The sequence below is a fragment of the Mirounga angustirostris genome, unplaced genomic scaffold (assembly GCF_029215605.1).
Source record: "Mirounga angustirostris isolate CCGP_5_RB_7025 unplaced genomic scaffold, mMirAng1.0.hap1 SCAF_17, whole genome shotgun sequence".
In the NCBI taxonomy this organism is placed as follows: Eukaryota; Metazoa; Chordata; class Mammalia; order Carnivora; family Phocidae; genus Mirounga; species Mirounga angustirostris.
The window spans coordinates 6,023,035-6,037,196 of NW_026991725.1; the positions used below are offsets into that span (position 1 = coordinate 6,023,035).

Sequence of the window (14,162 nt, forward strand, 5' to 3'; positions counted from 1 at the left end):
ATTTTTGTAGTAAAGAAACCACTGGGTTAAAAAATCAGAGCATTGACTTTAAGTGAGCCCATCTTTGTCAGGAGGCTCCCCATGCTGTCTGTGGACCTCAGCAGAATCAAGTGACCCCCGCCGCTATCTGGGGCTTGGTGCTGATCCCAGGGTGCAGGGTGGGGGCCTAGGAGGGGACTGCTGGTGTCCCTCCCCAGCCAGCCTCACCCCAGCTCTGTGAACCCCCTGGGCATCTCTGGGGGACCTCACACCTGTCCCTCCTTCTTTCCCACAGGTGGAAAAACTTGTGAAATATCTGGATCCCAACGACCTTGGGAGGATCAACTTCAAGGATTTTTGCCGAGGGGTGTTCGCCATGAAAGGTGAGAGCTTCGTGGGAAGGGGTCTCTCAGGATCCTGTCCAGCTACAGAGGCTGGCCTGACTTGGGTTTCAGCTGGGGTTCCTCCTGGCAGGGCTGAGGAGAAGGGTCCGGGGCTCCCGCAGCTGCCCCAGCCACGCGGGGGGCCATGGAAGGGTCTCTGAACCTCTGCCGTGGAGTCCCACACCCGTGGGACGGTCATTTCCACCCTTCCCGTCGTCTGTCCCACTGAGAAAGGCTCCCGATTGCTTTCTTTTCTCCTTCTGGCGTCCTCTTCCGGGTCACCTCCCTCCAGGATGACCAAGCTCCCAAGCAGTTTCCCAGGACCCGGGAATCGCAGTTTTAAAACCAGCACGGCTGTGGACAAACCGTGGGCAGAGCTGGACACCCATCCTCCTCCTTCTCTTCCGTTCCCTTTATTTCCTCCCCTCTCTCTTCCCTGGGACTCCGCAGTCCCTTCCTCTCTCCCCAGATCTCCCCCTTGAAGGGGCAATATACAGTCCCCCTATTTTCCCCAATTCAGAGGCCGTTGTGCGAGACCCCCAGGCATCAGAGGCCACTCATGGCCACTCTTGCTACTAAACTGCTTGTCTGGAGAAAGTGGCTGAGGTCGCCAGCCAGGTGGCCGTGCCAAGGCCTCCCTGCGGGCTCTGAAGAGGAAGCAGTCCAGCGAAGCTTTCCTGCCATCTGGGAAGAAAGCCATGTTTTCCTGTTGGGATGAACCGTTCTCTGTGGGGTAGCTTGGGTTCTGGGAGGGTGGGAAGGAAGCAGGAATGACTTCCTTGGAAGTGAGGGTTGATGGGAAGCGAGCTGAGAGGTTGGGAGGGGCTGCACATGGCCCCCGTGAAGCCTTCCGAATAGAGTTGGCTGGAGGACCACCTTCAAATGCACCTGTCACGTGCCTATGCCAGGCGCTTTGCAGGTCTGACCTCCTTTGTCTGAAAAGCTATGGGGGCATTTGCTCAGGAACTGTGGAGGGAGGCCACCTGTGTAACCAAGTCAGCAGGAGGTAGAGCCATCCTGAGGGTGACCCTATCCTAGGTGTCCTGGAGTTTGCAGGGCTGTTGAGGGCCCCAGTGCATTTGGAGTCTCTGTGAACCAGGCAGGGAGTATTGTCTTATATCCCTTCCTCCAGGAAGGCCTCCTTGATTCTCTTTGCCCCCTGACCTGCCCTCTGCATTTGGGAGTCTCTCTTTCGTGCGCTCTCTGTTGGAGTTAGTCCCCTTGGGAGAATGCCTGGAGGGCAAGGACCTGTCTCAGTTCCATCCGCAGAGTCCTGGCCCAGCTCCTCCATAGCCAGGTACTCCATCTCTGCCTTGGAAGGGTCAACTGGTCTCTTGGAGACTTGGGCCCTGTGCCTCCCCCACAGCCCTTCCTACCCAAGGCCCGGGAATCAGAAGCAGAGCTGCTGAGGCTCTGAGCCTGCACTGTCTGTCTGTCCGCAGGGTGTGAGGAGCTGTTGAAGGATGTGTTGTCTGTGGAGAGCGCGGGGACTCTGCCCTGCACGCCCGAGATCCCAGACTGTGTGGAGCAGGTAAGAAGGCCGAGGCCCATGGCAGCTCCTCGCGGGGAAGAGATAGAGGAGCCTCCGGAGGCCCTGCCTTGCCCTTTCTGATCTTCTTGCCTTTGCTCTACCTCGTTGGTGTCTGGGAGGCCGCAGGGCCTTCCCTTTTGAGGACTGGTTAGCTTCAAAGTCAAGAAATAGCTTTTGGAATCTGAGCAACAAAGCCCCTTGGGAAGCCACAGCAAAGAGCGTAGGGACCGGGGGGTCCTCACAGAGCACCTTTACTCCCCACCCTCGGGTTCCAAGGAGAAACTGAGTCCCAAACAGGGAAAGTGACAGATTTGAGGTCAATGGCAGGCAGGACTGCAATTTTTCTCTTTTCTCCTGTGCCACAACCCACGGAGCCAACAGACCCCTGGGTGGTTTTTCCCAAACAACAACCCCCACCAATTCCTCCTTCTGCCAATTCTCCAGCACCAGCCCTGTGCCTAGCAATTCCTTCAGTTCAGTTCCAGAGTTAGTGCAGACCCCAGGGTCAAGGACTCATCCCCCACAACCACCCCACTTAGGGGCAGCCACAGATGGGGAGCCCAGGCTGCCTGCCCTTGTGCTGGCTAAACACAAATGTGGGGATTCCCACAACCCCCCCCACTCAGGTTCAAAAATTCACTGGAACAACCCGCAGAACTCAGGAAGGAACACGCTGTGTTTGCGATAATCAGTTGGTTACAAAGGACACGACTTAGGAACAGCCAACTGGGAAAGATGCAAAGGGCAAAGCATGGGGGTGGGAGGTGCAGAGATCCCATGCCCTCTCCATACCCGCCACCTTCCCAGCACATCAGCATGCTCACCAACCAGGTGCTCTCCAACCTTCAATAACCCCATATGCAGCTCCTCTTGCCTCCCCGAGGTGGGGTTGTGGGCGAGTTGAACATTCCCACCTTCTAATTACACTTGGGATTTCTGGTGGCCAGACCCATCCTGAGGCTCTCTAGGGGCCCCACCTGTGTCACCTCTTCAGTAGGAATTCAGGTGTGTTGGGAAAGGGCTCCTTAGGCGTGACCAAAGACACTCCCATTACTCAGGACATTTCGAGGGCCTTAGGAGCTCTGTGCCAGGAAGTGGGACAAACACCACAGTCCCCCCGGCTCTGTATGCCTTTAGCTCACCTAATGGTTTGTTTATTAGAAAACTGTGAACTCTTTTTGCAAACACACGGGGCTACATCCTACAGAGAGACACAGTTTAAGATGTGCATCTTGACAGGCAACGGAGGACCCTTCTGGTCGAGACACCCCAGAGCTGGAGGAGAATTTTCTTGGTTTCTCATCCAGGCCAGCTCAAAAAAAATCTTTTCTCCACCTCTGGTTGGTGCCTCATCTGGACCCTCCAAAACATAAGTATTTTCTATAGCTGAAGGAGGTCCAGGACCCCCGAGGACACTTTGGCTGGGTGGTAGGGTCAGAGTTGGCCCTGGCTGAGTGGGAGTCCTCATGGAGGACCTGAATGCTGAGGCGGGCCAGCAAAATGGTGCTGGAGAAGCCAGCAGAGGCCAGAGCCAGGGCCTCCAACACAGAGGCCAGCGGCTGGCCCCCAGGGTGCTGTGCCCAAAACGAGGGCCCCCAGGGATGAGTGAAGAGAGCTAGGCTCCAGACCTGCCTCGACAGGCCCAGTGGATGTGGGGTGAATATATATTTGGGCCCAACTAATGGGACAGGGGCCAGGATCAGGGCAGAAGACTCCCTGTGTGGGACAAACAAATGAGTGTCCCCAGGTTTTTGGAGTGGGCCCCTTGTGGATTGCTGAGCAGAAAGGCTGTGGGGTCACTCAGGACTGGATCCATACCCCACCGGGGCCACTGACTAGGCAAGCAAACCGGATAAGCTGCAGTCAACACGTCTGGGCCTCAGTTTCCTCAGCTGCCATGCCTATCTAGGGGCCCTGTGGAAATCCGTGAGAAAATACTAAGGTTCTAATCAGCTAATACATGAGACATCCCTTCCTCCCTGCGCTGAGTCGTAGTGGTTAGGATGAGAACGTGGTGCTTACTCCGCTTTACCCTTGGAAACTGGTGTTTCAAAACTGTCAAAACAAAGGCCTCCGTGAGGAGCTGGAGGGCAGAGTGGAGCCAGGCCAGCCTCCCCCCAGCGTTGTCAGGGCAGATCCTCTTCCTGCAGCTACAGGCCGCTCTCTTGGCCCCCACGTGTGGCCATCCATGCTTCTGGAAGAAACGGGTAAGAAATAGACCCAGAAGCCTTGGGCTCCAGGAGGATGCCTTGCTTTTAGAACAATGCTGTTTTCCAGAATACAGAACCTGGAGGTTTGAGAAAAGCAGGAAGAACATGCCAGTCCAACCTCAGCTACCCTGGTGCCCCTCATTTTCTCTGTCTCAGGACCTTGCCTGCATATGTGTCTTCATTTCCCTTTGTTTAAGCCCCTCTGGGGTGAGCTCTTCATGCTGTCTACGTAGGTCTGGCTCTTTCAAGTGGTTCCACTGGCCAGACCCCGGGGAGGTGGCAACTGATCACCAGATGCTCTGGGCAGCCTTGTTCTGGGGCATTCCAACCGGGCAGCTCGGTTGACCTGGGCTCTGTTCCTTACGATGAGCTCCCAAGTGCTGGGAGGTGGGTGGGGGCACAGGTCAAAAGCCAGCCAGCTGGGCCTGTGGGCTCCTGCAGGACCCCAGGCCTCCATGATGGGGATGAATCCCCTTCCTGGCTCAGCCCCCTGGAATATGGAGCTCTGGGCTCCATTTGGCTAAACGCCCGCAGCTCCTCAGTTTGGAGGAGCTGAGGGGGCCAGTTTGGGCAGGTCTTAATCCTAAAGACTGGGTCCTCAGCACCCTGCGGTGTCCCAGCTGTCCCCTAGGGGTCAGCTTGAGACCAACCAGAACCTGGATCCCTCGGGCTTCCAAAGTGCTGCCGGAGACAAAAATGCCAAGGGTGGTTTGGGGACCCTGTTGGGGGGACACATTGATAGGAAAACAGGAGCTCCCCTCCTCCCCTCAGCCTGGGGTGGGGACCTCTGACCTCACCACCTGATGAGGGTCCTAGTTAAAATGCTGAACTGCTTTAGGGCGGGGTTGCCATAGGCACCCTGTGCCTCAACCTCCCGCCCGCGCCTCTCAGCCTGCTCTTCAGACTTGTGGGCCCACGTGAGTCCCTCCTGGGTGCGTGTCCCCTGTGCTATATCATTTCTAGAACTTCCTGGATGTCACCCTGCAAGTGTCCTCAGAGCCTGTGGCACCAGAAAGCGTTGCTGAGGACTTGGTAAACCCAACTGCCAAGCAAGGTCCCTGGTGTAGGGGGATTTGAATGTGGTCGGAGGGGATGCTGGGTGTCCCTGGCGTCCATGGATGGGTGTCCCTTGGCTGGGGTCTTAGGAGGCACCCTGGGAGTCCCTCCCAAGGCGGGCCTGCTCAACGGGCTCCCCCTTGTTCTCCCTTTTTTGCAGCCCTCAGTCTCTATAGTGTAGGGGTCTGGATGGGGAGAGGGCGTAGGCAGGTGGAGAGGCCCCCCACCTTAGGCCTGAGAGGCGAGGGGGTGGTGAAGTGAAAGCTGTGAGAGCCCGGGCCCTTGGTCATTCTCCCTCATGGGCCGGTTCGTGGGGAACCCCACACAATGACCAGGGCCTCAAGCAGTCTGCTCCTCCTTTGAAGACTACCATGTCAGCCAGTGATGTCACCAGCCAGTCTGCCCCCAAGCGAGGAAGTCATTCTGGACGCCCCTACAGCCAGTCAGCTTCGAGTCCCCTGATCCCCACTCACCCCCTTGCCCTCCCCCCACTGCTGCCTACAGCTCTCCTCCCTGGCCCCAGCCCTCCCCTCTCTAGACCCTTAGCCCAGGGCCTAGCATCTTCCTAAGAAGCTGCTCTGGCTCTCCCTTTTGTGACCCATCACCAGTGGGATAAAAACAGCTCCCCCCCACTTCTCCAGCCTCACCTCTCACCACCCCGAGATGGGCGACACCCAGCTGTTCTTCATTGTATGAAAAGGCCAAGTTCTCTCGTGCCTCCCAGACTTTGCACAAGTTTTGTCTTTCTCCTGGAATATCCTCCCACCCACTGTCCCTGGGCTAATTTCTGCTCATCACTAAGACTCACACCTCCTCTAGGAAGCCTCCCCTGGTTCCCTCTGCCCCAGCCTGGAGGAGGACCTGCACTGAGCTTCCTTGAGCCCCCAGGCCTTAACCTCAGCCTCCACCATGGTTCCAAGTTCCCTCCCCAGTGACACCATTTTCACCCCGTGGTGGCAGGGCTCGCTTGAGCTGACCTTGTCTCCACAACCAGCACATCCTTATTCACTCTGCATAGAGTGTTTCTCTAAGTATTTCTAGGATTAGAAATCTAAAAATGCTGTATCAAAGGGTATGCAGACTTTTTTTTTTTTAATAGATGTGTCCAAATTTTTCTTCTCAAAAGGCGGTATGGATGTATCGTCTAACAGTATGTGAGCGTGCCCATCACTGGCCCTTTGGATTTCTTCTTTGGGGAATTACCTGTTCACAGTCTTTGCTCATTTTCCTTTGGGTAGGTTGTCTTTTCCTTATTGATTTATAAGACATCTATATACATTTTGTCAATCTTTATGTATTTTGCTTGTATTTTAGTCTTGTTTTTGGTGTCTTTATTGTACAGAATTTTAAAATTCTTAAGTAATCCTTACCTGTCCTTTTATGCCATTTACATTTTATGCTTCTTTATCTCAAGGCTATAAACATATCCCCCTATTTTTTTTTCCAATTCTTTTAGACAAAACATGTTATGCTTATGACTCTTTGATCACCTGCAGCTTATTTTTGGTTTTGGTAAGGATATATTCATCTGGCATTATTATTTTCCAAATGTTTCCAGCTGTCCAAGCGCCTACTGTTGGATAATCCCACTTTCCCCACTCATTTGGAATTTCACCCCTTTCTCATATGCTAAATTTCCTTATGATCACGGTTTCTTTCTGGACTCTGGTCTGTTCTATTGATCTATTTGTCTTATTTCTGAGCCAAAACCAGTCTCATCTACTCTTGCTTTATAGTTTGATATCTGCTAGAGACAATCTCCTTCATCCCTCTTTATTTAAAAACGATTTTTGTTATGCTTACATATTTTCTCTTCCAGAATACTCTTTTTTGTCAAAATCTGTTAAAAACCCTGCTAGAGATTTTGTTTGGAATGTGTTCATCAATTGAAGGGAATTGGCTTCTTTATAATATGGAATTCTCTCATTCAGGGACTTAGTGTATCTCTGTATTTATTCTGGCTTTCTTTTAGGCCCTTCAGAAAAACTTTATGATCTTCTCAAATAGGTTCTGCACATTTTTCTTCATAGGGTGACTATATTTTAGAGTCTCTATTCCTGTTATGTGTAGAATCTTTGTGCCATGATATTTCCCAGTTGGTTATGGCTAGTGTTTAGGACAGCTTTTGGTTTTTGGTGTGGATCTTGTCATGACAACCTTACTAAACCTTACCCTTATTAGTTCTAATAGCTCACTTACATACTATTTCTCAACCTTATCCTATATAACAACATAACTATATTACTTTTCTGCATAAATTTAAATAGCTACATATATTTCATTACACAAAGACAACCAAATTTATTTACCAGTTCTTTATTGTTGGGCATATATATACATATATTAACCTAATTTGGGGGTTTAACAAATGCAAGGTAATCATCATTCTTGTAGCTAAACAGTTCCCCACAGCAGCAATCACTGCTTTAGAGTAAGTCTGAGGTTGGCAGACTACAGTGCCTATGGGCCAAATCTAGCAGGCTGTTTTTGTAAATAAAGTTTTATTAGAACATATTCATCCCCATTTGCTCACCTCTTGTCTGTGGTTCTTTCACATCACAATGGCAGAGTTGAATGGCTGCCACAGAATTTTATGGCCCACAAAGCCTAGAATATTTACTCTCTGCCCCTTACAGAAATCTGGTAAGTGGAAACTAATTTTTTTTAAAGATTTATTTATTTATTTGAGAGAGAAGAGGGCACATCCTCGCGAGCACACGAGCCAGGGGGAGGGGCAGAAGGAGAAAGAGAATCTCCAGCAGACTCCCCGCTGAGCACAGAGCCCAATGCAGGGCTCGATCCCACAACCCCGAGATCATGACCTGAGCTGAATGAAATCAAGAGTCGGACACTTAACAGACTGAGCCTCCCAGGTGCCCCAGAGTGGAAACTATTTTATCAAAAGGGTGCTAATCTTAAAATTTCCCATACAACTGCCAAATTCCTTTCCAGAAGAGTTGTTTCATTTACTGTCCCATCAGGATTGCGTCCGAGTCCAACTACCCTTTTGATACTGGGTGTTAACTGATTTCTCAAATCTTATGTGAGAGGCTAACAAGATTAGGATTGCTCTTTTGAATTAAAATACACTTGAACTTGGGGCACCTGGCTGGCTCAGTCGGTACAGCGTGTGACCCTTGATCTCAGGGTTGTGAGTTTGAACCTTAAAAATAATAAATAAACTTAAAAATAATAAATAAACAAATAAATAAAATATAGTTGAACTTCTTCAATTACATTTATTGGAGTTCTTTGTTCATTAATTGCCTGCCCACATTCTTTATCGTAATTTCTATGTATGTATTAATTCTCATTGATTTATAAAAACTAGAAATGTTACATTTTTGGACATACATTACAAATACTGTTTCAGCTTGTCATTTGTTTTTAACTTTGTTTATGACAACGGATTTATAATTCTCTTATAGCTAACTCATCCATCTTTTCCGTTATGGCTTTGGCTTTTGGTGTGATGCTTAGAAAGGCTTTCCTACCCAAGACTGGAACTATTCTACTTTTTAATTTTTTTTAGAGATTTTATTTATTTATTTGAGAGAGGGAGAATGAGAGAGAGAGAGAGAGCATGAGAGGGGGAGAGTCAGAGGGAGAAGCAGACTCCCCGCTGAGCAGGTAGCCCGATGCGGGACTCGATCCCGGGACCCCAGGATCATGACCTGGGCCGAAGGCAGTCGCTTAACCAACCGAGCCACCCAGCACCCCTATTCTATTTTATTTTTTAAAAAAAATTTTTTTGAGAGAGAGAGTGTGTGCACATGCGCAATGTGGTGGGGGAGGGGAAGAGGGAGAGAAAGAATCTCAAGCCGACTCTCTGCTCAGCGTGGAGCCTGACGCGGTGCTCAATCTCATGATCTGAGCTGAAATCAAGCGTCGGATGCCTAACTGACTGAGCCACCCAGGCGCCCCGATTCTACTTTGTTTTTACTTCATGTATTCAGTTTTTATCTTCAAAGTTTTGATCCATGGAATTAATTCTGCTGTCTGGAGTGAGGTAGGGATCCAGCCTTCCTTGTTTCCCGTCAGCCCCTTACCCTCCCTCCCACCCACCTCACCTCATGGGAATCAGAAGCTCCTTAAGGCTAGGTTGTGCTACAGCGGTCCCCTGGTGGGGAAATAAATGGGGTTTACTGGGTCCCCAGACCGTAAGCCCAGGCCCAGACTGGCTCTTCTGCTCATACGCGGAAGGAGCTTTGCCAAGCCTCCGTCTTGTCAGGACACCTGTTAAAAAGCTGCCCTCCGGTTCTCTAGGACCAGCCCCGGGGAGCTTAAGGCCTGAAGGCCCAAGTGTATCCTTGCTTAACTTCATCCATCCTGAAGCACGTGTTCCTAAAACCTCCTGTGACAATGGCCCTTTTAAATTCTAAAAATATTTGTTCTGAGAAACAGCGCTCCGATGCAGCCGTGCCGGTGGAGGTGTGGGAGGCGGCGTCATGCGCGCGCTGATGTGGTGAGGCGGGAGGGGGCTCAACGGCTCGCGGGGGGGGGTGCCCTTACATGATCCTTTCGGCTTCGTATGGCCACAGTGTTTTCTCTACGTTCCAATACCTCCCTCCTCTTAAAGGAAAGAATAATTTGCTTCTCCCAAGCCCCACAGTTTCTGTAAGAATAAAAGATCCTCGAGTCGTATCTCAGGGAAACACCTGAACTCTGCCTAGAGCAGAAGTGGCTGGTATAGAAGCAGAGGAGATGCTGAAGGCCCTTTTGTTTGTCCCCTCTCTCTGGTCTGCCTTGGACCGCCTGTCCCTGACCTTCTGCCCCCCCCCCCCCCCCCCGGCCGTCCCTGCCTTAGGAAGGCTGAGCTGAGCCAGCCAGGAGCGCTGGCTTCCCAGGATATCCAGGATTCCACCTTCTGCCTCCCCCGCCTTGCTGCTCAAGTTCACACTTCCCTTTAGAACCTGGACTCACAGCACCTGAGCAAACTTGGGAGAGTGGCCACTTACATCCCATCTTGAGAGGGTTTGGTTGGATTATTACCCTGGAGGAGATGAACCAGTTTTGCATCTGACTTTGTGGTTTAATTTCAGCATTATTTCTTTCATTGACTAGACACCCTTGGATCTCTCCCATTCTCCTTTGAAGCAGTTGTCCCAGCCTGCTGGTTCTCACATTGATGAGTAAATTTTTGACACAGGCAACTGTGGGAAGACACACACACACAATCGCATAAGGACAGATGTTAGATCTCAGAAGCAGCCCGGTCTAAATTAGTGGTTCTCAACCCTGGCTGCGCACTGGATTCATGTAGGGGCTTTCAAAAGATACAAAAGACCCACCTCCCAGAGGTCCTGATTTAATCAGTCCGGGGAGGGGTCCACTTGTCTATGTTTACAAGTTCCCCAAGTAACTCTAATGCACACCCAAATTAGAAAACCAAGTGTCTACTAAATCAGGAGTTCTCAAAATCTGCTGCATATTATAATTGCCCGGGAGCTTTTAAGATTCTGGATGCCCAGGCTGTCCCTCAGACCAGTCAACACAGACCCTCGAGGGTGTTGCCTTTTTAAAATCTCCTCAGGCGATTCCATGAAACCCTGATCCTATAACATCCTGGATCCTGGTCAGTTCACATTCACACTTCTCTCCCCAAGGACGGAGTGCAGAGGTGGAGTTGCAGGGGAAGAGTCTTTAGATTGGGACAGTGGATGGTGGGGCAGTACGTGGGCTCAACAAATGTTGGCTGCCCTTTCCCAGGTGGCCACCTCTGGGGATACTGGTTGGGGATTGCGGGGCCCTGCTCTGAGCTGTCTGTCTGTCCTCCACGGAACCAGGCTGCCTGGAGGCTCAGGCACGGGGAGGGAGCATTCTTGGAGTCCAGTGAGCCATGACTTTGCTTTTCCGAGAGAGGCCCTGCAAGGACCCTCGGGGGACTCTGGGTCAGTGGGGCGGGGCCCACCATGTGTCAGAGCCTAACCAGGAATCTCGTTAGAGGCTTCCTCATCTGCCACCCCATGGAGAAACCTGAGAGCTCAGGCTCCTGCTGCAAAAGGTTCGAGAATGGAGACTAGATTGCCTTAACAAAGACCTCGCAAATGTACTTTTCCTCCGACTTTTTATCTCCAAGGTTTTCAACTTCAGGAAAGAAGTTAAGAGTAGTGCCATTGAATACCCATCTCTCCAGCTCCCTAGATTCGCCAGTCGTTACCATGTTGTGAACGTTTGCGTTCCCTGCTCCTGGGTGCCTATATGTACTTTATTCATGTATTGCTGGGCTGTTTGAAAATTAGTTGCAGAGGCACCTGGGTGGCTCAGTGGGTTAAGCATCTGCCTTCAGCTCAGGTCATGATCTCAGGGTCGTGGGATCGAGCCCCGCATCAAGCTCCCTGCTCAGTGGGGAGCCTGCTTCTCCCTCTCCCTCTGCCTGCCGCTCCCCCTGCTTGTGCTCTCTCTCTCTGCCAAATAAATAAATAAAATCTTAAAAAAAAAAGTTAGTTGCAGACATTGTGATACTTCATCCTTAAATACTTGACCATTCCTAAGAGCAAGGATATCCTCGACATAACCACAGCACTGGTTATCACCTGTGGGGAATTTCACATGGATGCCATATATTATCTAATATAAATTCCATATTCAAGTTTTCCGGATATTTTTGTAGCTTTTCTTTTTGATCTCAGGTGTAATCCAGGATCACGCATTACATATAGTTGTCCTGTCTCTTCAGTCTCTGTTAATCTAGAATAGTTCACCAGCCTTTCTTTTCTTCCCTTCCGAGTACTAACCAGGCCCGACCCTGCTTAGCTTCCAAGATCAAAGGAGATCGGGCACGTTCAGGGTGGTATGGCCGTAAATAGCTTTTCCTTTCTTTTTTTTTTTTTTGTGGACCTTTAATGACATTGACATTTTTTATAAAGTCAAACCAGGTGTTCCGAAGAATGCACTCAATTTGCATTTGCCCGTATTGGTTATCCAGCCCTGTGGGTTAGTGCAATTTAAATCCTAATTAAAATGGGGTGGAGGAGGGGAGTTCTACTGGGTTTCTTTCTCTGCTCCATATGCATTTAAAGTGTCTATCCTTGGTGCCCACTCAAGGGGCCTCAGTTTTCCCAGTTGTAAAGCAGCCAGCCAGTGGGGTGTAGAGAAGATGGGGGAGCACCACGGGGGGCAGAAGGGCTTGTCTGCAGGGCAGAGTGTCCACCCCTTGGCACCTGACCCCAGAACCGGGAGGAGGCAGCAGGCCTGGGTGCTGTGGGGAAGAGAAGACTGTAAAATTGGGCTGGTGAAAGAACCTCATGGGTCCTTCTGGGGATTATATAAGCTAACGTGGGAAAGGGGTGTAAGCCCCTAGGAGGCTGTGCATGGCATTTCCCAAGGCACCCATGTCTGGGGGATCTCAGCTGTGCTCCTAGCCCTGAAGGGCATCTTCCCGGGATACCAACCGTGCTGCAAGAATCGGGGAAAACCTTGTCAAACATCAAAACAGGCTTGGTACGTCATTCACATACATTTTCAAGATAAGAAAGAAGACTTTTAAAATAGTTTTACTTGGGACGCCTGGGTGGCTCAGTCAGTTAAGCGGCTGCCTTCGGCCCAGGTCATGATCCCAGGGTCCTGGGATCGAGCCCCGCATCGGGCTCCTTGCTCAGCAGGGAACCTGCTTCTCCCTCTCTCTCCCTCTGCTTGTGCTCTCTCTGTCAAATAAATAAAATCTTTAAAAATAAATAAATAAAATAGTTTTACTTTACAAGTTGTTCATTTGAGTCCTGCTCCTGTAACAGGCTCATTCATGTCCACTTTCCTCAGAAGTATGGCCACTTTATGTATGATATTACTATTATTGCTGTTGTATTCTTTTTAAAGATTTTATTTATTTATTTGAGAGAGAGCAAGAGAGAAAGCACAGTGGGGGGACCGTAGAGGGGGAGGGAGAAGCAGGCTCCCTGCTGTCACAGGGCTTGATCCCAGGACTCTGGAATCATGACCTGGGATGAAGGCAGATGTTTAACAGACTGAGCCACCCAGGTGCCCCTTATTGCTGTTTTATTATAATAAAATAAAAGCAATGTCCATTTTAACAATAAAACTGGTCTTGGCTGAGGATGGTGAGAAACAGGGAAATTTGGGGCCAGGGAGGGGCTCCCTGGGCAGGATCTGTGGATGACATGATTTTGCCTCTTCTCACGGCTGGCCTCAAGGAGGGTTGGTTCAAGCCCCCTTTGTCTGGGGGCTGCCCTAACTTGCAAGGAGCGCTTTTGGCCAGATCATCACCAGGCACTGCTAATCGTCACCCAGGCTGCTCTGAACCCTGGGATGAGCTCAGGTTTGAGTCAGGAGGAGTCAGGAGGAGTCAGGACTCAGGAGTGGAATGCGAATTCCACTCGCCCACTTTCTCTGTGTGTCATTGGGCGAGTTGCTTCACTTCTCTGAGCCTTCTTCATGTCCACCTGTGTAACCTCAGGGAAGCGATGCCTCACTTGCAGGGGTATGGTGAGAATGACAGGAAATAATGTCTCTAAAGGGTCCTGAAGAGAACAGGGCCCCCAGTAAGTGGGAGGTTTTCTTTTTTTTTTTTTTAAGATTTTATTATTCATTTGAGAGAGAGAGCATGAGTGGGATGGAGGGGCAGAGGGAGAGGGAGAAGCAGACTCCCGTTGAGCAGGGAGCCCGATGCGGGGCTCGATCCCAGGACCCTGAGATCATGACCTGAGCTGAAGGCAGACGCTCCACCGACTGAGCTACCCAGGCGCCCGTAGGTGGTGGTTTTGATTGTCCTCTCAGTATGGCTCAGCTCCCTGAGGGGAATCCTTGAGAACACAGGTGACACGGAGAATTTCCTTTCCTTTCCTTCCCCTCCGTCTCCCAAAACCACCAACTGCCTCCAGCTGCACCCACACACGGTGCCCTCCTGGGATGGCGGATGACGTGACCCTGCTTGACAAAGGCCAGTCCTGTGCTTGAGCCCTGGGTCCCAGGCCCTCTTGCCCCCTCCAGGACAAGCCGCCACCCCCACAGCACCAGGGCTGCACCCCCTCCCAGATGTTTCCCCTC

The 14,162-nt window shown here is 50.8% G+C and overlaps 1 protein-coding gene across 1 annotated transcript in view; it reads left to right on the forward strand.

The window, feature by feature from the left end:
• Positions 1–278: 278 nt before the first annotated feature.
• Positions 279–14,162, forward strand: part of RAB11FIP4 (RAB11 family interacting protein 4) — a 74,411-nt gene continuing 60,527 nt past the window's right edge. The window contains exons 1-2 of the mRNA XM_064582168.1: positions 279–362; positions 1,805–1,893. Coding sequence (XP_064438238.1) covers positions 356–362; positions 1,805–1,893 — 96 coding nt within the window. The 5' untranslated portion in view covers positions 279–355. The remainder of the gene's footprint in view (positions 363–1,804; positions 1,894–14,162) is intronic.